The sequence below is a fragment of the Coregonus clupeaformis genome, chromosome 1 (assembly GCF_020615455.1).
Source record: "Coregonus clupeaformis isolate EN_2021a chromosome 1, ASM2061545v1, whole genome shotgun sequence".
Lineage (NCBI taxonomy): Eukaryota > Metazoa > Chordata > Actinopteri > Salmoniformes > Salmonidae > Coregonus > Coregonus clupeaformis.
In genome coordinates this window covers 24,867,308-24,889,489 of record NC_059192.1, presented here as the reverse complement: position 1 = coordinate 24,889,489, position 22,182 = coordinate 24,867,308, and the positions used below count along the sequence as shown (strand labels likewise).

At 44.0% G+C, this 22,182-nt stretch overlaps 1 protein-coding gene and 1 pseudogene across 3 annotated transcripts in view; both read right to left on the bottom strand.

Moving 5' to 3' along the window:
- Positions 1-309: 309 nt before the first annotated feature.
- Positions 310-8,051, bottom strand: LOC121581706 (annotated as a pseudogene).
- Positions 8,052-10,187: 2,136 nt separating this feature from the next.
- Positions 10,188-22,182, bottom strand: part of LOC121559413 (zinc finger protein 385C-like) — a 125,949-nt gene continuing 113,954 nt past the window's right edge. For all 3 annotated transcript variants that reach the window (XM_041872672.2, XM_041872734.2, XM_041872757.2), the window contains 6 exons: positions 20,272-20,458; positions 15,882-16,250; positions 15,269-15,471; positions 13,297-13,395; positions 13,068-13,160; positions 10,188-10,598 (listed from right to left, as the gene is read on the bottom strand). In XM_041872672.2, coding sequence (XP_041728606.1) covers positions 10,362-10,598; positions 13,068-13,160; positions 13,297-13,395; positions 15,269-15,471; positions 15,882-16,250; positions 20,272-20,458 — 1,188 coding nt within the window. In that variant the 3' untranslated portion in view covers positions 10,188-10,361. The remainder of the gene's footprint in view (positions 10,599-13,067; positions 13,161-13,296; positions 13,396-15,268; positions 15,472-15,881; positions 16,251-20,271; positions 20,459-22,182) is intronic.

Here is a 22,182-nt window from a genome sequence, read left to right as displayed (position 1 = left end):
ATTGAAGTGTATGTATGTCTCATCATTATGTGTTCATGTTCATTCAAGAGCCAAAGGCTCAGTCTGTTACACTTGGTTTTATTTACACCTCTGTATATGCAAATGAAGCAAACTTATTATGCACTCTTAGAAAAAAGGGTTCCAAAAGGGTTATTCGGCTGTCCCCATAGGATAACCCTTTTTGGTTTCAGGTAGAACCCTTTTTGGTTCCATGTAGAAACCTCTGTGGAAAGGATTCTATATGGAGCCCAAAAGGGTTCTACCTCGAACCAAAAAGGGTTCTTCAAAGGGTTCTCATATGGGGACAGCCAAAGAACCCTTTTAGATTCTATATAGCACCTTTTTTTTTATGAGTGTACTGTACTCTATGATGTCTGCAATCCAAAATCAATCTATAAAGCTCAAAAAATTGATACCAGCAGACTGATAGCTTTATCACTGAGTAGGTGTCAGTATCTTCACAGAAGTTCCAATACGAATAAAGAATCCAGGATAGAATGGCTGAGTGAATGTGGTCTGGACTCTGTGGAGGAGGGTCACTGTGTCAGAGATGCTGTAGAAGGACAGAGTTCCTGCCATGTGGTCCAGGCACACCCCTATTCTGGAGGAGCAGGTGTCATGGATATCAGTCCTGTTATTACTGTGGAAGAAACAGCAGCTGAATGAAGAGCTGTATAACCTCCAGGATTGATCATTACCCCCAAGCACACACTCATTACCATCTTCTTTCCTGCTGATCCCTTTCTTTGAGACAGCTACATGAATCCCTTCCCCGCTCCACTCTACCTTCCAGTAGCAGGTTCCAGAGAGACCCTCTCTACACAGCACCTGTTGGTAGGAGGGAAATCTGTCTGGATGGTCAGGATAGGACTGGGCCTTATCACTCCTGGTCACCCTTCTGTTCCCCTCAGACAGACACAGGCTAGTATGTGCTGTATTTGGATCCAATGTCAACTGGCAAGAGTCTAAGAAGATGAAAAAGAAAGTGATACGCTTGTATGTATGCGTTTATGTGTGTGTATGTGTGTCTCATGCACTTCTGTTTGTTTGTTAGCTAATGTTTGTTATATTCATTCCAAATACTCTGCTATTTCTTGGATATAGTCAACAAGGTACTTGGCTTTTTAAAAGAAAGCAAACAGACATGTTTGTGTTTGCCAGTTTACTCACATTTTAAAAACTCCTCTCTGGTCTTGGGCTCAGCAAGGTGTTCAATCTGAAATGTAGTCACTATGGAGACAGACTCATATCACAAACTATTCAGTTTCATAAACATTAACCATATACTTAAGACAAGATAAGATAGTACATTATTAATCCCCCAGAGGGAAAATTTGAATGCACCAGCAAATACATACATTACCAATAAATTCACCATAAAAACACAACAAGGGCACACAGACATTGAAAGCAGCACATCATCAATGAAAATAAAAAACTAAGTGTTCGTGTTAAAAAGCCTCATAGCATATGGTAAGAAGGATCTGCTGGAAACGTTCTGTTTTGGCCCTAGGTCAAATAAATCTGTCTGCCATCGCATTACGATGCTCCAGGCAGGTACTGTGGAGGGTGTGGCTAGTGTTGGCCTCTATACTTATAGCTTTTTGAGGGTTTCATGCAGTTACTATTAGATTTTATGACTAGCAAAAATATATTATTTGGTCTTGAAATACAATTGACCAACCTTTCCCAAATATCTTGTCCATTTCCTCCTTACATATGTCCTGTAGTCGATCTTTCAGTTAAGAGACTGATTTCTTCACATGCTCAAAAGAGACGCGTGGATAGACAATGATGCTGGGTAAGGCTTTAGATCCAGGAGAGACACAGAGAGACTGGAAACTCTACAGAGAGAGGGAAACAGTAGAAGGGATTGAGAAAGACAAAACGTTACTATAATTCAAGCACATTTCCATGGAAAATAAATCTAGAGATAGATGTACCTTATCATCTGTAATGGCTAAGTTAGTGATGTCACCTGGAGAAAAATTGATGTGATCCTCTGTGTGTGAGAGCTGTTTCAGCTCAGCATCTCTCCTCCTCAGCTCAGCCACATCCTGCTCCAGGAGTGTCACGATCGTTTATGGAAGATACGGACCAAGGCGCAGCGTGATAAGCGTACATTTTATTAAGTACTTAACTCACGACAAAACAACAAACAAACGAAACGTGAAGTCCTAGGTTACACAAAACAAACCTTAACAGAACAAGATCCCACACCGACTAGTGCCAAACAGGCTGCCTAAGTATGGTCCCCAATCAGAGACAACGAGATACAGCTGCCTCTGATTGGGAACCACCCTGGCCAACATAGATCTAAACGATCTAGAACATCAACATAGAAAATATAACACAAAAACTACACACCCTGGCTCAACATTTCAGAGTCCCCAGAGCCAGGGCGTGACAAGGAGTCCTTCAGCCCGACTCACTTCAGCTTTCTCCTGGGCTCTGATCAGCTCCTTCACCTCAGAGTGCTTTCTCTCAATGGAGCAGATCAGATCAGAAAAGATCCAGTCACTGTCCTCCACTGCTGCCTGTGCTGAGCACTGTTAGGACACAGCGAGACGAGGGGGGTCCATTTCAACAAGGCCATTCACTCATTTCTGAACAGAAGCCCAGACAGCCTGTAAATGTAAATATATATATATATATCGGCTCCAACACTCACCTTCAGAATCCACAGCCTGCCTCAGCTCCTGAATCTCCTTCTCACGCTCCTGAATTCTCTTCTGGGATTTTTGACGTTTCTCCCCCCACTCTTTCTACAGATAAATAAATAATATCGATACATTTACAAATATGACTTTGAGAAATGTTAAACATTGTGTGCCCTATTATAAACTCGATGACAATCAATGTATTGCTCAAAGTCAAGCTAAGTTTAGCCTAACAACAGTTCAGATAATAATGGCGCCGAAGGGGATGGCTGCCATTTTACGGGCTCTTAACCAATTGTGCTATTTTGTGTGTTTTTTCGCATTGTTTGTAACTTATTTTGTACATATTGTTGCTGCTACCATCTCTTATGACCAAAAAGAGCTTCTGGATATCAGAACAGCGATTACTCACCTTGAATTGGATGAAGATTTTTTATTTGATGAGTCTGACGCGAAAGATATACTGTTTCTCCCGGACCAGGCCCAAATCCATGTCATTCGCATGAAGAAAAGACGGAGATACAGGGGGCGCAGGTCCGGGTACCTTGTGAGAATTTGTCAGCGAGTGGGTAACCCGCCTCTACCATCCGTTCTATTGGCCAACGTGCAATCACTGGAGAATAAACTGGATCAGCTCCGTTTGAGACTATCCTACCACCGGGACATTAAAAACGGTAATATCTTATGTTTCACCGAGTTGGCTGGGTTTTCCGTGCATCGGCAGGACAGAACAGCTACGTCTGGTAAGATGAGGGGTGGCGGTGTGTGTTTATTTGTCAATAACAGCTGGTGCACGATGTCTCATATTAAGGAAGTCTTGTGGTATTGCTCGCCTGAGGTAGAGTACCTCATGATAAGATGTAGACCACACTATCTACCAAGAGAGTTTTCATCTATGTTTTATGTAGTTGTCTATTTACCACCACAAACCGATGCTGGCACTAAGACCGCACTCAATGAGCTGTATAAGGCCATAAGCAAACAAGAAAATGCTTATCCAGAAGCGGCACTCCTAGTGGCCAGGGACTTTAATGCAGGCAAACTTAAATCCGTTTTACCTAATTTCTACCAGCATGTCAAGTGCAACCAGAGGGAAAAAAACTCTAGACCACCTTTACTCCACACACAGACGCATACAAAGCTCTCCCTCGCCCTCCATTTGGCAAATCTGACCATATTTCTATCCTCCTGATTCCTGCTTACAAGCAAATACGGAAGTGGTCAGATGACTGTTTTGCTAGCACAGACTGGAATATGTTCCGGGATTCATCCAAAGGCATTGAGGAGTATACCACCTCAGTCCTGGCTTCATCAATAAATGCATCGATGATGACGTCATTCCCACAGTGACCGTACGTACATATCCCAACCAGAAGCAATGGATTACAGGCAACATCCACACCGAGCTAAAGGCTAGAGCTGCCACTTTCAAGGAGCGGAACACTAATCCGGACGCTTATAAGAAATGCCGCTATGCCCTCAGACAAACCATCAAACAGGCAAAGCATCAATACAGGACTAAGATTGAATCCTACTACACAGGCTCTGACGCTCGTCGAATGTGGCAGGGCTTGCAAATGATTAAGGACTACAAAGGCAAACCTAGCCGCGAGCTGCCCAGTGATGCGAGCTAAGCTAAGGACCCTGGGACTAAACACTTCCCTCTGCAACTGGATCCTGGACTTCCTGACGGGCCACCCCCAGGTGGAAAGGGTAGGCAAAAACACATCTGCCACGCTGATCCTTAACACTGGGGCCCCTCAGGGGTGCGTGCTTAGTCCCCTCCTGTACTCCCTGTTCACCCACGACTGCGTGGCCAAGCACGACTCCAACAACATCATTAATTTTGCTGACGACACAACAGTGGTAGGCCTGATCACCGACAACAATGAGACAGCCTATAGGGAGGAGGTCAGAGACTGACAGTGTGGTGCCAGGACAACAACCTCTCCCTCAACGTGTGCAAGACAAAGGAGCTGATCGTGGACTACAGGAAAAGGAGGGCCAAACAAGCCCCCATTCACATCGATGGGGCTGTAGTGGAGCGGGTAGAGAGTTTCAGGTTCCTTGGTGTCCACATCACCAACAAACTATCATGGTCCAAACACACCAAGACAGTCGTGAAGAGGGCATGACAATGCCTTTTCCCCCTCAGGAGACTGAAAAGATTTGGCATGGGTCCCCAGATCCTCAAAATGTTCTATAGCTGCACCATCGAAGAGCATCCTGACCGGTTGCATCACTGCCTGGAATGGCAAATGCTCGGCATCCGACTGTAAGGCTACAGAGGGTAGTGCATAAGGCCCAGTGCATCACTGGGGCCAAGCTTCCTGCCATCCAGGATTAGGCGGTGTCAGAGGAAGGCCCAAAAAATTGTCAAAGACTCCAGTCAGCCAAGTCATAGACTGTTCTCTCTGCTACCACACGGCAAGTGGTACCGGATCGCCAAGTCTAGGTCCAAAAGGCTCCTTATCAGCTTCTACCCCCAAGCCATAAGACTGCTGCTGAACAATTAATAAAATGGCCACCTGGACTATTTGCATTGATACCCCCCCACACCCTTTGTTTTTACACTGCTGCTACTCGCTGTTTATTATCTATGCATAGTCAGCCACCAATTGTGCAAGTTCTCCCACTTAAAAAGATGAGGCCTGTAATTTTCATCATAGGTACACGTCAACTATGTCAGACAAAATGAGAAAAAAAATCCAGAAAATGACATTGTAGGATTTTTTATGAATTTATTTGCAAATTATGGTGGAAAATAAGTATTTGGTCAATAACAAAAGTTTCTCAATACTTTGTTATATACCCTTTGTTGGCAATGACACAGGTCAAACGTTTTCTCTAAGTCTTCACAAGGTTTTCACACACTGTTTCTGGTATTTTGGACCATTCCTCCATGCAGATCTCCTCTAGAGCAGTTATGTTTTGGGGCTGTCGCTGGGCAACACGGACTTTTAACTCCCTCCAAAGATTTTCTATGGGGTTGAGATCTGGAGACTGGCTAGGCCACTCCAGGACCTTGAAATGCTTCTTACGAAGCCACTCCTTCGTTGCCCGGACGGTGTGTTTGGGATCATTGTCATGCTGAAAGACCCAGCCACGTTTCATCTTCAATGCCCTTGCTGATGGAAGGAGGTTTTCACTCAAAATCTCACGATACATGGCCCCATTCATTCTTTCCTTTACACGGATCAGTCGTCCTGGTCCCTTTGCAGAAAAACAGCCCCAAAGCATGATGTTTCCACCCCCATGCTTCACAGTAGGTATGGTGTTCTTTGGATGCAACTCAGCATTCTTTGTCCTCCAAACACGACGAGTTGAGTTTTTACCAAGAAGTTCTATTTTGGTTTCATCTGACCATATGACATTCTCCCAATCCTCTTCTGGATCATCCAAATGCACTCTAGCAAACTTCAGACGGGCCTGGACATGTACTGGCTTAAGCAGGGGGACACGTCTGGCACTGCAGGATTTGAGTCCCTGGCGGCGTAGTGTGTTACTGATGGTAGGCTTTGTTACTTTGGTCCCAGCTCTCTGCAGGTCATTCACTAGGTCCCCCCGTGTGGTTCTGGGATTTTTGCTCACCGTTCTTGTGATCATTTTGACCCCACGGGGTGAGATCTTGCGTGGAGCCCCAGATCGAGGGAGATTATCAGTGGTCTTGTATGTCTTCCATTTCCTAATAATTGCTCCCACAGTTGATTTCTTCAAACCAAGCTGCTTACCTATTGCAGATTCAGTCTTCCCAGCCTGGTGCAGGTCTACAATTGTGTTTCTGGTGTCCTTTGACAGCTCTTTAGTCTTGGCCATAGTGGAGTTTGGAGTATGACTGTTTGAGGTTGTGGACAGGTGTCTTTTATACTGATAACAAGTTCAAACAGGTGCCATTAATACAGGTAACGAGTGGAGGTCAGAGGAGCCTGTTAAAGAAGAAGTTACAGGTCTGTGAGAGCCAGAAATCTTGCTTGTTTGTAGGTGACCAAATACTTATTTTCCACCATAATTTGCAAATAAATTCATTAAAGATCCTACAATGTGATTTTCTGGATTTTTTTTTCTCAATTTGTCTGTCAAAGTTGACGTGTACAGGCCTCTCTCATCTTTTTAAGTGGGAGAACTTGCACAATTGGTGGCTGACTAAATACATTTTTTTCTCCACTGTATATAGCCTCGTTGTTGTTATTTTTTTGTGTTACTTTTTTATTTTCTTAAAACTGCATTGTTGGTTAAGGGCTTGTAAGTAAGCATTTCACAGTAAGGTCTACCTACACCTGTTGTATTTGGTGCATGTGACAAATAACATTTGATTTGATTTGATTGGTTGTGTGTGTACTTTGACATTTCTGGGCATTGCCAGATTTTTTCTCTCTTTCAGTTATATCACCTTAGACTAAAACACTTCCTCATTGTTATTGAGGCATATTACATCTAACTGTGGAGTTCCCATCTTTACCTGTTTCTCAGTTCTTTCTGCTGCAGCTGATACTGTCTCATGGCTTTAATGTTCATCCATCATACAAAGATAACAGATACACTGCTGATCAGTACGGCAGTACACCTCCAGTAGTTTGTCATGATGAGAGCAGATCTTCTCCTGTAGTTGTGTGGAGGCTTTGACTAGCTTGAGCTTCTTTAATGGAGCTACTTCATTGTGGCTGGAGGTGAGTCTCACAGTAAGAGGCCAGACACACCAGGCAGGACATCATGGCTTTGAGTTTTCTCCCAGCGCAGAAATCACACTCCAAATCTCCAGGTCCAGCAAAGGACAGAGCAGGGGGAGCAGCTTAGACTCCTGTCTTCTTCAGTTTCTCCACCACTTCAGAAAGCATAGTGTTTCTGTTTAGAACAGGCCTTGGGATAAAGGTCTGCACTGGGGGCAGCTGTAGACCCCTGTCATCTTCCTGATCCAAGCAGCCCTTAATACAGCCCATACAGTACCTGTGTCCACAGGGAATAGTCACTGGATCCTTCAGTAGATCCAGACTGATCGGACAACTGATCCATGGCCTCTGCCATTTTGATGCACACACTAACAAACATAGCAAGAGAACCAGAGATAAGTTTAGTTTTCTGAGGAGTAGGAGTGGCTTGTATTCTGTCGATGGTGGCTTCCTGGTTCTGTGTGATCTCAGATGTCAGATAGCAGATCTGGCCAGCAGAGGGCATGATTGGTCTGTAACAGCCAGAGAATAAATGTGTCCTTACATTTGTGCGTCAGTGTAACAACAAGAGGCACTGTACAGTAAGGTAACACAGGAGACACATCTCTATGAAAAATCTGTATTCTTTATAAGGTCATGTACAACGATACAGACATTATATAGACATTTTCTTTACGAATACCAATTTACATTATTGCAATGGATGGAAAATTAAGCTACCCATGTAGTCCACCGGATGACACATGGAACAAAGGATACAAAACTGAGGGATAGTAGCAGCTTAATACTACAGAGGTGTTACATCTTCAATAGTCCCCTTCTGTGAAACACTTACCAGCTTCCTCAGGAATTAACATAAAGTGATTGAGAGGAGCAACCTTTTTTAATAAGTCCTCATATTACACATTATCAGCCTACAGCATCAGGAAACGATTCCCACTTGTTACCAAGGAGCTCCTTTACTTCAGACTCCCATCAACAGAGTTTGCTTGGTGGCATCTGGAGACTGTTCAAAAGAGTGAAACATTTCAGAACTTTGCAGATAGAAATGCACCGTATAGAGTGGACATGATTGCCTATTCTCTATGACAAAGAGGACTGCTTATCTATGTGACATACTTCTATGTTAAATGATAAATGTTCTGTGATGTTGCCCCCTCCTGAATAAGCCCCAGATTATGGCTGTTTTGAACGCAGGCTTCTCTCCCTCTCTCTCTCCCTTCCCCCTCTCTCTGTCTCTTTATTCCTGTTTCCCTGAACATTCCTGTTTCCATTCAGTTTGAGTGGGGGGCTAATTGGGGCTGTACTAATACAGATTTTTAAACAGAGGGAAGAAAGGGAGAAATAGAGAAAATAAAGAGCACGAGAGAGCGTGACCCTTACCTCATCGATACCTTCTAATACCCCTCAATGTTAGCCTGGCTTCAGATCTGCTTGAGCCAGCTCCTCTGAATATCTTGAAAGCATATACAGATCTGGGACCAGCTACATTGATGTCTCTTTCTCTGTCAAATGCTGAGAGCAGGGCATACATTGTTTATCCAGAGCGACTTGAAGTACAGTGAGTGCATACATTCTTTAGTAGGTGTATGTGTTCCCTGTGAGAATTGAACACATGACCATGCCGTTGCCTGAGCCACACAGAACTACTAATAATGTGTTGTCTGATGGGTCTGTGGTTGCTGGGACTCGGGGTCTCACATTGGCATCATGTTCCCAGACCCAGGCCAGGATTCTAACTGATCAGGTAGTTCCGCGTTATAGCGAATTGACATTTGAAGGTCATTTCCGATTGAGCCGACATATGCAGCATTTACCGTGATCGGTGCCGCAACCTGGCAAACCAAACCTGTTTATTTAGGTTGGCCAACATCAACAAGGCTTTAGAAAGCTGAAGTACTGAGAGAGAGAGAGAGAGAGCTGAGAGAGAGAGAGAGAGAGAGAGAGAGAGAGAGAGAGAGAGAGAGAGAGAGAGAGAGAGAGAGAGAGAGAGAGAGAGAGAGAGAGAGAGAGAGAGAGAGAGAGAGAGAGAGAGAGAGAGAGAGAGGCTCAACCTATAACATTTGAGTCAACATACCTAGGTTTGTTCTTTTGGGATTTAATACCGGGTTTCAGTGAAAGTGTTAGTTGAAAAGCACCTTAGCAGAAAGCAGAACACAAATAAAACAGTATCCTTGATAAAAGGTGACAGATTAATACTGGACAGGGGAAATCTGAAAGTGTAGGCCTACTCCCAGAATGCAACTGTTTGGAAAAGCGAGGGGACATTGGCAACGGACATAAATATAGGCCTACTTCTCTATCGTCATCTAATAAATAGCACAAAACAAATAAAACTCGATAGTTCGTCGTCATGGCTTCAAAGAGGGTCCTCCAGACCACGTTGGAGCATGCAGTCGACAGTCTTCAGAGAGCCAACGGGAGAGAAGGGCAACAGTTTTGTGGCTGAAACGCCACGGCCATCTCTGGTTCTCCAGTGTGTAGCACCGTAGCCAGTAAGGGGTTTTGTATGTTGGACTTGGTGGCACGCTGCTCTGCTCTCATTGGCTGCATAGAAATGTTTTAGGCCCTGTCCAAAATCAACCACTAACCTCTATGCAGTTGTGAAGATCCGAAAGGATTGGATGGGTTTCAGCGATAGGGTGAACATACCACTTAGCCTATTAGAAGTTAAAGTGGAGCTCCAACCATTTTGCTTATATACAGTATCTATCCAATCATTTTATACAGTATAAAATTATATATAGTACTGTACACAAGTTACAAGGTGGGGGGGGGGGGGTAAAGGGTTGTTTCTGGACAGGGCCTCAGAGTAGCTCCAATTAGGGTCCTTATTTTTCATCTAGAATGGGGGGTAAAGGGTTGTTTCTGGACAGGGCCTCAGAGTAGCTCCAATTAGGGTCCTTATTTTTCATCTAGAAAGGCTAGAGCGTCTGCTCTACTAAAATTTAAATGTAGGCCAATTTGATCCAGGCTAGTCCAAGTTTGGCTTGTCCAGGCTAGGTCAATTTGATCCAGGCCTGTCCAAACTCAGCTAGTACGGCGAAAAGATGATGGGCGTGTGAGTGGCCCTCAGGGGCCCCGGGGCGGGCCTGAAGAGCGCGGGGCTGAGCAGGGGGTTCTGGATGAGGGCTGTGTGACCGGGGCCCGGGGGCCCCCGCAGGGTAAGTGGATTGGAGGCCATGGTGCAAAGGGTGGCCGGGTTCATGTGGCTGGCCAGGAAACCTGCCGACAGGGCCTTGGACAGCTGCTTCTGCAGGGCCAGTTTGGTCTGGAAGAGAGGAACCATAGGGTTTTTAGTACGAGTCTGCGGCAGGTCACGTTCATTAGAGCATGCAACGAAAAAAGGGTTTCCACTATATATACAAAAGTATGTATTTGACCCTTGTCTGGTATTCAGTAAATTCCTGATAGTGGATTTTCGATAACTCCCTCCATCCAGGACATACTGCTGTGCAAATTCAACTTACTTCTCAAAGAAATATTTGAAAAACCCACTATCTGCACTTGATTGAATACCAGCCACCTCAAGGTCTGTGGTACTGCTGGTTTTCTTTATTCCCTGGTAAGTCATCAATTATTTTGATTGATTCATGTCACTAACCACGTTTCCATCCACAGTTTATATACGAGTAAAGTCATAGCTTATAAAAAAAATCACGACAGCTGTGATGGAAACAGGAAGTTTCGGTACAATTTTATAAATGTATTTTTTTGTCAGTCAAATTATTTGATTGGCAGTGGAAATGCCTTTATGCGCAAATATTGATATAATAACCATCATATCGAAGTAAACTTGGAGTCATGTGATGATATGGTGTGTGGTCCTCCCACTATGACTCAGGAAACGATGCAGTTGATTAGGCTACAGATTAAATAAGTTATGAACTTCACAGGGTTGTGAAAGTGCACAGTGATCTTGATGCTCCTTTCCAATAAATATTGAGGGTCTTATTCTGGTGACATGATGATTGATGCTTGCCTGCCGTTTGACAAATAAAAATATTCTTGCTCTTATCCATAATAATCTCATCATGTAGACTAGCCTACCCGTACTGTATATGTGGGCTGTTGGTTAGAGCGGACGTGCCAAGACCAGAGTTGGCACAGTTGCTATTTTACGCAACAGTTTTTGTGACAAAACTATCGGTAGAGTTGAAAATGCGACGGAAACACAAGCTTACAAAATGTATTTGGTACATAAAAACTTTTGTGTGCATTATGTCATCACGAACTGATTGTTGGTGGAAGCCAGTTTGGTGGAAACACATCACTGGTGGGAAAATGCGCATATTTTCTTTACGCATATTTTAGAATATTTCCATGACAATTTGTCGCTAATTAGATGGAAACCTAGCTATTGTTTGGCCAGAAAGTATTTTCACCTGTCACCATGTCTCTATTCAAGCCCATACAATTGTATACAAAAAGTATTTCTAGTCATTACAGTGATATACTCTAGCTCAGGCCCATACTTATTAAGGCAACCACAACATTAATGTCAGAGTGAGGGTGAATGAAACATGATGGTGAATGTCCATCACCATCAATCTGTGTGAAGCCAGTGTGGATTGTTGGCAACCTCATGAGCTGGCCTTAAATATCCCAGACAAGATTGTGACCAGGACCTAAGACACTGCCTCTACCCAGCAGCTGGCAAAACACAAATCCTGTGTGGCCCTCTGTCTGTCTGTGTGTGTGTGTGTGTGTGTGTGTGTGTGTGTGTGTGTGTGTGTGTGTGTGTGTGTGTGTGTGTGTGTATGTGAGCATGTGCTTGCGTGTGTGTTGTGGTTATGTGACAATGTTTGTGTGTGAGTGAGGCTATGTTTACATGAGTGTGTGAGAGACATTTTTGTGCCTGCCAGTATATTTGGCCTCACCAACTTTCAAGAAGTTATTTTTGTAGTTATTAAACTGTGGAAGAACGTGACCATGCCTATTCCCAAACATGGCCCTTTCTCAGCTATCCGATATAACAGCAGCACGCTATAGCGCTCAGTTCATTAACCCCATAGATAGACAATGGGCACAGCCAAAAGAAGACTGGCCATCCCTCAGAGCCTGGTTCCTCTAGGTTTCTTCCTAGGTTCCTGCCTTTCTACAGAGTTTTTCCTCGCCACCGTGCTTCTACATCTGCATTGCTTGCTGTTTGGGGTTTTAGGCTGGGTTTCTGTATAGCACTTGTGACATCTGCTGATGTAAAAAGGGCTTTATAATTGATTGATTGATGTGTGTTTGCCTTTTATGTGACCAGAGCCACCTAAGACAGTAGCCCAATTCAAATTCAGGTTCTTCTCCTTCCTAAGTGGGTAAAATGTGGCCCCTGACGTCTTAATGATGTTATTTTCAGCCTATAAACTGGTTTTCTGGGTTAGAAGACCGGATATAACTAAAATACAACCAACTGGTCTCTGTTACATCCAGGTAAAGACGTCTGATGTCATGGACGTCATAGTTTGGTTATCTGGTAAAACATCCAGACAACCAGATAAAGACATCGGTCTCCGGTTGCTATAAAGACATTCACAAAACATCCTCATATAAGCAGTATACAACCTGACCATGACGCCATGAAAGACTTCGTAGCGACGTTATTGCAACCAGTTTTGCCAGCTGGTTTTCAACTGTCACAACATGCAGATTTCAGCTTTTGCATTTAGTGATATCTACATGACAGATGGCATGGTAGAATATGGACCCCTTTCCTTTCCAATCTCTCTCTCGGGCCCTTGGCCCTCACCTGAGGGTTGTAAGTGCTGAGGTGGCAGTGGCTGGCCAGTTTCCCTATGGCCGAGGTCACCCCCCCAAATGGGAAACCACTCCATCTCACGCTCTGCAGAGAGGACACAAGAACGGGGGAAAGGGGGCGAAAAAATAAGAACGCTGGCTGTGTGGGAATGAATGGGCAGGACAGGAGGGGTAGTTGGTGTGTGTGTGTGTGTGTGTGTGTGTGTTGGACGGACACTCACCGCTAAAACAGGGTTTGGCTGGCTCTTAGTATAAGGGCTGAACTTCGGTTTCTGGGGCATTCCTGACAACCGGTCTTTGTGTCTTCTGCTGCTCATGTGCTGAGGGACAAAAGCAAAGCATGTTAGGTTTTACAGTGAGAGAAAAAAGTATTTGATCCCCTGCTGATTTTGTACCTTTGCCCACTGACAAAGAAATGATCAGTCTATAATTTTAATGGTAGGTTTATTTGAACAGTGAAAGACAGAATAACAACAACAAAATCCAGAAAAACGCATGTCAAAAATTTTATAAATTGATTTGCATTTTAATGAGGGAAATAAGTATTTGACCCCTCTCAATCAGAAAGATTTCTGGCTCCCAGGTGTCTTTTATACAGGTAATGAGCTGAGATTAGGAGCACACTCTTAAAGGGAGTGCTCCTAATCTCAGCTTGTTACCTGTATAAAAGACACCTGTCCAAAGAAGCAATCAATCAGATTCCAAACTCTCCACCATGGCCAAGACCAAAGAGCTCTCCAAGGATGTCAGGGACAAGATTGTAGACCTACACAAGGCTGGACTGTGCTACAAGTTAATCGCCAAGCAGCTTGGTGAGAAGGTGACAACATTTGGTTCGATTATTCGCAAATGGAAGAAACACAAAATAACTGTCAATCTCCCTCGGCCTGGGGCTCCATGCAAGATCTCACCTCGTGGAGTTGCAATGATCATGAGAACGGTGAGGAATCAGCACAGAACTACACGGGAGGATCTTGTCAATGATCTCAAGGCAGCTGGGACCATAGTCACCAAGAAAACAATTGGTTACACACTACGCCGTGAAGGACTGAAATCCTGCAGCGCCCGCAAGGTCCCCCTGCTCTAGAAAGCACATATACAGGGCCGTCTGAAGTTTGCCAATGAACATCTGAATGATTCAGAGGAGAACTGGGTGAAAGTGTTGTGGTGAGATGAGACCAAAATCGAGCTCTTTGGCATCAACTCAACTCGCCCTGTTTGGAGGAGGAGGAATGCTGCCTATGACCCCAAGAACACCATTCCCACCGTCAAACATGGAGGTGGAAACATTATGCTTTGGGGGTGTTTTTCTGCTAAGGGGACAGGACAACTTCACCGCATCAAAGGGATGATGGACGGGGCCATGTACCGTCAAATCTTGGGTGAGAACCTCCTTCCCTCATCCAGGGCATTGAAAATGGGTTGTGGATAGGTATTCCAGCATGACAATGACCCAAAACACATGGCCAAGGCAACAAAGGAGTGGCTCAAGAAGAAGCACATTAAGGTCCTGGAGTGGCCTAAGCAGTCTCCAGACCTTAATCCCATAGAAAATCTGTGGAGGGAGCTGAAGGTTCGAGTTGCCAAACGTCAGCCTCGAAACCTTAATGACTCGGAGAAGATCTGCAAAGAGGAGTGGACAAAATCCCTCCTGAGATGTGTGCAAATCTGGTGGCCAACTACAAGAAACGTCTGACCTCTGTGATTGCCAACAAGGGTTTTGCCACCAAGTACTAAGTCATGTTTTGCAGAGGGGTCAAATACTTATTTCCCTCATTAAAATGCAAATCAATTTATAACATTTTTGACATGTGTTTTTCTGGATTTTTTTGTTGTTATTCTGTCTCTCACTGTTCAAATAAACCTACCATTAAAATTATAGACTGATCATGTCTTTGTCAGTTGGCAAACGTACAAAATCAGCAGGGGATCAAATACTTTTTCCCCCTTTTTCACCTTTTTTCCCCTTTTTTCCCCTTGAGTGAAACATCCCTTAAAAGCTCCATTGTGGGATTCATTCGAAATACATTTGAAAATCCCACTTGTTTTCGTCTACAGCTGAGCGATAGGACTAGGGAAATGTAACCCCTCTCAAATTCATAGACAGAGCTCCACATGCAAGGACTGAGTGCATGGCATATATATACTGAAGCTGTACTACACACACTCAAAAACACTCAGAAACACACACACCTGTTTGAGCTGCGTCTCCGAATTGACGGACACTTCACACATCTCGCAGTGGAATGGTTGGCTAGCCAGGGCCACGCCCACCCTGGCCTTGCTGCTGATTGACTGCTTGCTCCTGCACGTCGGCCTAGGCGATGACATTACCTTGCCTCGGCGTCGCGCCTGAGCACCCGCCTGGCCCTCCAGCATCTGCTTGTGTTTGGAGCCTAGGACACCACAGACACATCACAGACACCATTCACAGACACGACCACATGGCTATTGATTCCTTTATCAGTTAAAATGTTAATTTAATCAGAATCATAGGTCACCATTTAAATAGTGTCTACTTATCACTCAATAGAAAACACCATATAGACAGCAGTCTAAGGCACTGCATCTCAGTGCTTGAGGCATCACTACAGAACCCCTGGTTCGATTCCAGGCTGTATCACAACCGGCCGTGATTGGGAGTCCCATAGGGCGGTGCACAATTGGCACAGCGTCGTCCGGGTTTGGCCGGTGTAGGCCGTCATTGTAAATAAGAATTTGTTCTTAACTGACTTGCCTAGTTAAATAAAGGTAAAATAAATGAATAAATAAATAAATAAATAAATAGACATATTGCAGTGCATACCGCTATAGTGGGCTTCTAGCTGGGACGAGGAGTTGACTGTGACTTTGCACATGGGACAGTGGAGGTGCTGCTTGGCGGGGGGGCTCTTTTTGCCATGCCTGGTCTCCTCTTCCCCTTCTGGTGCCCCTGGGGACTCCCCCTGGCCCTCCAGCGGCGGGTTGGAGTCCGGGGTCGGGCTGGGACCCTCCATAGGGCTACCGTCTGACGTGAGCTCCGAGAGCTGGTAGGCAGCAGGGGAGACCTGGGGGGAGAGGAGGGCCAAGGCGTCCAGGGAAGAGGTCTCCGAGACGGGCGTAGGGGTTGGGGAGACCCCCTGGAGGGTGTCATCCAGCTTCGGTCTGGTGGGGGGCTGGGGAGCCGATAGCAGGCCTGGGGAGAGAGACGTTGCTGTTTGAGAGTTATCGTACATGTGTTATTCACATACAAACAGGGATTGGGGTTACATTGTCTTCCGACAGGTCCTACACACCACTAGCCCCTCAACTGACTCTAATCTCTATCTGACGTCAGACAATGGAGTTAGGGCTACATGGGGAGAGAAAGGCCAGCACTAACTTGGCAACTATATCAGGCAGCCAAAGACAGTGGATTCATGTGAGAGCTGGATTCAATTAAATACACATGCAGAGCAGCTAATCAATGTAGATTCTGCTGTGTTTACTGAGAGCAGTGCTCGACACTGGTAGCATGTTTAGCCTCTCTCTACCTGTCTCTCTAGATACATACATAGGTCAAATTGATTTGATCATTTAAAATTACAATTACAACCACATAAGTGTATCTCTACATCTCTCAGTCTGTTGCTCTCTGAATATTTCATTTCAATTCAATATACTTTATTGACATGGAACGTGCTAGACAACCATTTACAGGTCTTGCCATAGATTTTCAAGTAGATTTAAGTCAAAACTGTAACTCGGCCACTCAGGAACATTCACTGTCTTCTAGGTAAGCAACTCCAGAGTAGATTTGGCCGTGTCTGGTGGAAAGCAGACTGAACCAGGTTTTCCTCTAGGATTTGTCCTGTGGTTAGCTCCATTCCGTTTCTTTTTTATCATGAAAAACTCCCCAGTCCTTAACAATTACAAGCATACCCATAACATGATGCAGCCACCACTATGCTTGAAAATATGGAGAGTGGTACTCAGTGATCTGATCTATTGGATTTGCCCCAAACATAATACTTTGTATTCAGGTAAAAAAAGTATTATTGCAAACAGGATGCATGTATTAGAATATTTTTATCCTGTACAGGCTTCCTTCTTTTCACTCTGTCAAATAGGTTAGTATTGTGGAGTAACTACAATGTTGTTGAGCCAAGCTCAGTTTTCTCGTATCACAGCCATTAAACTCTGTAACTGTTTTAAAGTCACCATTGGCCTCACAGTGAAATCCCTGAGTAGTTTCCTTCTTTGTAGTGGTTGGGTGTATTGATACACCATCCAAAGTGTAATTAATAACTTCACCATGCTCAATATCAGTTTTTTGTTTTTTTACCCATCTACCAATAGGTGCTCTTCTTTGTGAGGCATTGGAAAACCTCCCTGGTCATTGTGGTTGAATCTGTGTTCAAAATTCACTGCGCAACTGAGGGACCTTACAGATAGTTGTATGTGTGGGGTACAGAGATGAGGTAGTCATTCAAAAATCATGTTAAACACTATTATTGCACAAAAAGTGAGTCCATGCAACTTATTATGTGACTTGTTAGGCCAATTTTTATTTTTGAACTTATTTAGGCTTGCCATAATAAAGGGATTGAATACTTATTAACTCTAGACATTTCAGCTTTTCATTTTTAAAACATAATTCTACGTTGATATTATGGGGTATTGTGTGTAGGTCAGCGACAAAAAAATCTCAATTGAATCCATTTGAAATTCAGGCTGTAACACAACAAAATGTGGAAAGGTCAAGGGCTGTGAATACTTTCTGAAGGCACTGTACATTGTCAAAGTAAACATATAACAACGATGGTCAAAGACAGGAATACAGTGGCTTGCGAAAGTATTCACCCCTCTTGGCATTTTCCCTATTTTGTTGCCTTACAACCTGGAATTAAAATGGAATTTTGGGGGGTTTGTATAATTTGATTTACACAACATGCCTACCACTTTGAAGATGCAAAATATTTTTGGGGGGTGAAACAAACAAGAAATAAGACAAAAAAAACAGAACTTGAGCATGCATAACTATTCACCCCCCCCAAAGTCAATACTTTGTAGAGCCACCTTTTGCAGCAATTACAGCTGCAAGTCTCTTGGGGTATGTCTCTATAAGCTTGGCACATCTAGCCACTGGGATTGTTGCCCATTCTTCAAGGCAAAACTGCTCCAGCTCCTTCAAGTTGGATGGGTTCCGCTGGTGTACAATTGGATTGAGGTCTGGGCTTTGACTAGGCCATTCCAAGACATTTAAATGTTTCCCCTGAAATCACTTGAGTGTTGCTTTAGTATGCTTAGGGTCATTGTCCTGCTGGAAGGTGAACCTCCATCCCATTCTCAAATCTCTGGAAGACTGAAACAGGTTTCCCTGAAGAATTTCCCTGTATTTAGCGCCATCCATCATTCCTTCAATTCTGACCAGTTTCACGGTCCCTGCTGACGAAAAACATCCCCACAGCATGATGCTGCCACCACCATGCTTCACTGTGGGGATGGTGTTCTCAGGGTGATGAGAGGTGTTGGGTTTGCACCAGACATAGCGTTTTCCTTGATCTGACCAGAGTACCTTCCTCCATATGTTTGGTGAGTCTCCCACATGCCTTTTGGCGAACACCAAACGTGTTTGCTTATTTTTTTCTTTAAGCAATGCCATTTTTCTGGCCACTCTTCCGTAAAGCTCAGCTCTGTGGAGTGTATGGCTTAAAGTGGTCCTATGGACAGATACTCCAATCTCCGCTGTGGAGCTTTTCAGCTCCTTCAGGGTTATTTTTGGTCTCTTTGTTGCCTTTCTGATTAATGCCCTCCTTGCCTGGTCTGTGAGTTTTGGTGGGCGGCCCTCTCTTGGCAGGTTTGTTGTGGTTCCATATTCTTTCCATTTTTTAATAATGGATTTAATGGTGCTCTGTGGGATGTTCAAAGTTTCTGATATATTTTTATAACCCAACCCTGATCTGTACTTCTCCACAACTTTGTCCCTGACCTGTTTGGAGAGCTCCTTGGTCTTCATGGTGCCGCTTGATTGGTGGTGCCCCTTGTTTAGTGGTGCTGCAGACTCTGGGGCCTTTCAGAACAGGTGTATATATACTGAGATCATGTTATTTAACTAATTATGTGACTTCTGAAGGTAATTGGTTGCACCAGATCTTATTTAGGGGCTTCATAGCAAAGGGGGTGATTATATATGCACGCACCACTTTTCCGTTATTTATTTTTTTGAATTCTTTAAAACAAGTTTTTTTTTCATTACACTTCACCAATTTGGAAATCCAAATAAAAATCCATTTAAATTACAGGTTGTAATGCAACAAAATAGGAAAAACGCCAAGGGGGATGAATACTTTTGCAAGGCACTGTATACTAGAATGTTTGTAATAAATCAATAATCTCACCTTTCTCTCACTCTCTCTCCCTTTCTCTCTCTCCCTTTTTCTCTCTCTCCCTTTTTCTCTCTCCCTCTCCCTTTCTCTCCATCAATCAATTGCCATGGTTACCCTGGATATAAAGGCTCTATCATTATGTCGTTAAATGGAATTGAAATATGGTGAACAAAGGAGAGAATCGATAGAAAAAGAAGATGAGTCTTGTAAATACAGCGAAGGAAGGAGCGACAGGAGATGGGGTTATTTTCAGATGAGAAAAATGGCTTGACAAATGACAAGACAAAGATACTGTTCTGATTGGTAAACGGCATGGCCGACATTTTCTGTCCACAAAACAGCACTAAAATTATCAATATTTTTAGCAGGAATGATCTCCTACCGTAACTTAGGTTTTTACGATGTCTGTGAGAAATCTGTGATCTTTAAAGCGGATTCAACACAAGTGTCGTGAAGATGGGTTGCATGCAATGCAATCCCTAGCAGTAGCATTCCAAACTTGGATTAAGAGTAGCTGTCTTGTCTACCTAAACTGGCAAGTTTCTTTGCTGTGAGAACTGTTTTGCGGACAGAAAACAAGGTTACAATTAACCTGGAATCCACACTTATTCAATGAATTGAAACAATGGCGAAACAGAACAATATTCAATGTGGATTCCAGGATAGCTTACAACAACAGCTCTGCTCCAACACGTCAATACCACATCCTCCGCATGCATGTTCCTTGCTATGATCACTGATCTGACATGAATCCTAACTGCTGATGGCAATCAGATCTCAACCCTTACTTCAAAGGAAGGAGGAGAGCAGGCGAGAGTGGAACTTTTTTTTCCAGACCTGGTATTTTACCTGTTCCCTCTGTGAGGCTGGGGTCCATCAGTGCTGGTAGGGCCTTTGACACTCCAGTCTTCCCCCTCTCCCTGTCTCTCTCCCTCCCTGCCATGGAGCCCTGGCCCCTCTGACGGTTCCTCTGGGCGTCCATGGCTTTCAGCTTGCGTGCGTGTTTGTGGCCCTTGTAGTGAGCCTCAGCCTGGTTCTGGTCATAGAGTAGACAAAGAAACAGTATGAGAGGAGATGAGATCTCTGGATCTCAGCATCAGAACAGCAACCAAAAGTGACAAGAAATGAGGAAAGGGGAAAGGATTTTGGCAAACAACTTGGTAACTAGTTACACAGTTTATACAGCGCATTCGGAAAGTATTCAGACCCCTTGACTTTATCCACATTTTGATACGTTACAGCCTTATTCTCAAATGGATTAAATCGTTTTTTTCCTCCCATCAATCTACACACAATACACCATAATGACAAAGCAAAAACTGTTTTTTATTTTTTATTATTGCAAATTTATTAAAAATAAAAAACTGAAATATTACATTTACATAAGTATTCAGACCCTTTACTCAGTACTTTGTTGAAGCACCTTTGGCAGCGATTACAGCCTTGAGTCTTCTTGGGTATAACGCTACAAGCTTGGCACACCTGTATTTGGGGAGTTTATCCCATTCTTCTCTGCAGATCCTCTCAAGCTATGTCAGGTTGGATGCGGAGCATCGCTGCACAGCTATTTTCAGAGACTTGTCCCGAAGCCACTCCTGCGTTGTCTTGGCTGTGTGCTTAGGGTCGTTGTCCTGTTGGAAGGTGAACCTTCACCCCAGTCTGAGGTCGTGAGCGCTCTGCAGCAGGTTTTCATCAAGGATCTGTCTGTACTTTGCTCTGTTCATCTTTCCCTCGTTCCTGACTAGTCTCCCGGTCCCTGCCGCTGAAAAATATCCCCACAGCATGATGCTGCCACCACCATGCTTCACTGTAGGGATCGTGCCAGGTTTCCTCTAGACGTGACGCTTGGCATTCAGGCCAAAGAGTTCAATCTTGGTTTCATCAGACCAGAGAATCTTGTTTCTCATGGTCTGAGAGTCCTTTAGGTGCCTTTTGGCAAACTCCAAGCGGGCTGTCATGTGCCTTTTACTGAGGAGTGGCTTCCATCTGGCCACTCTACCATAAAAGCCTGATTGGTGGAGTGCTGCAGAGATGGTTGTCCTTCTGGAAGGTTCTCCCATCTCCACAGAGGAACTCTGGAGCTCTGTCAGAGTGACCAATGGGTTCTTGGTCACCTCCCTGAGCAAGGCCCTTCTCATCCGATTGCTCAGTTTGGCTGGGCGGCCAGCTCTAGGAAGAGTCTTGGTGGTTCCAAACTTCTTCCATTTAAGAATGAGGGAGGCCACTGTGTTCTTGGGGACCTTCAATACTGCATAAATGTTTTGGTACCCTTCCCCAGATCTGTGCCTCGAAACAATCCTGTGTCTGAGCTCTACAGACAATTTCTTCGACCTCATGGCTTGGTTTTTGCTCTGACATGCACTGTCAACTGTGTGACCTTATATAGACAGGTGTGTGCCTTTCCAAATCATGTCCAATCAATTGAATTTACCACAGGTGGACTCCAATCATGTTGTAGAAACATGTCAAGGATGATCAATGGAAACAAGATGCACCTGAGCTCAATTTCAAGTCTCATAGCAAATGGTCTGAATATTTATGTAAATAACGTATTTCAGTTTTTCTAATTGTAATAAATGTGCAAAAAATTCTAAAAACCTGTTTTCGCTTTGTCATTATGGGGTATTGTGTGTAGATTGATGAGGGGGGAAAAGAATGTAATCAATTTTAGAATAAGGCTGTAATGTAACAAAATGTGGAAAAAGTCAAGGGGTCTGAATACTTTCCGAATGCACTGTATATATACAGTACATAATAGCC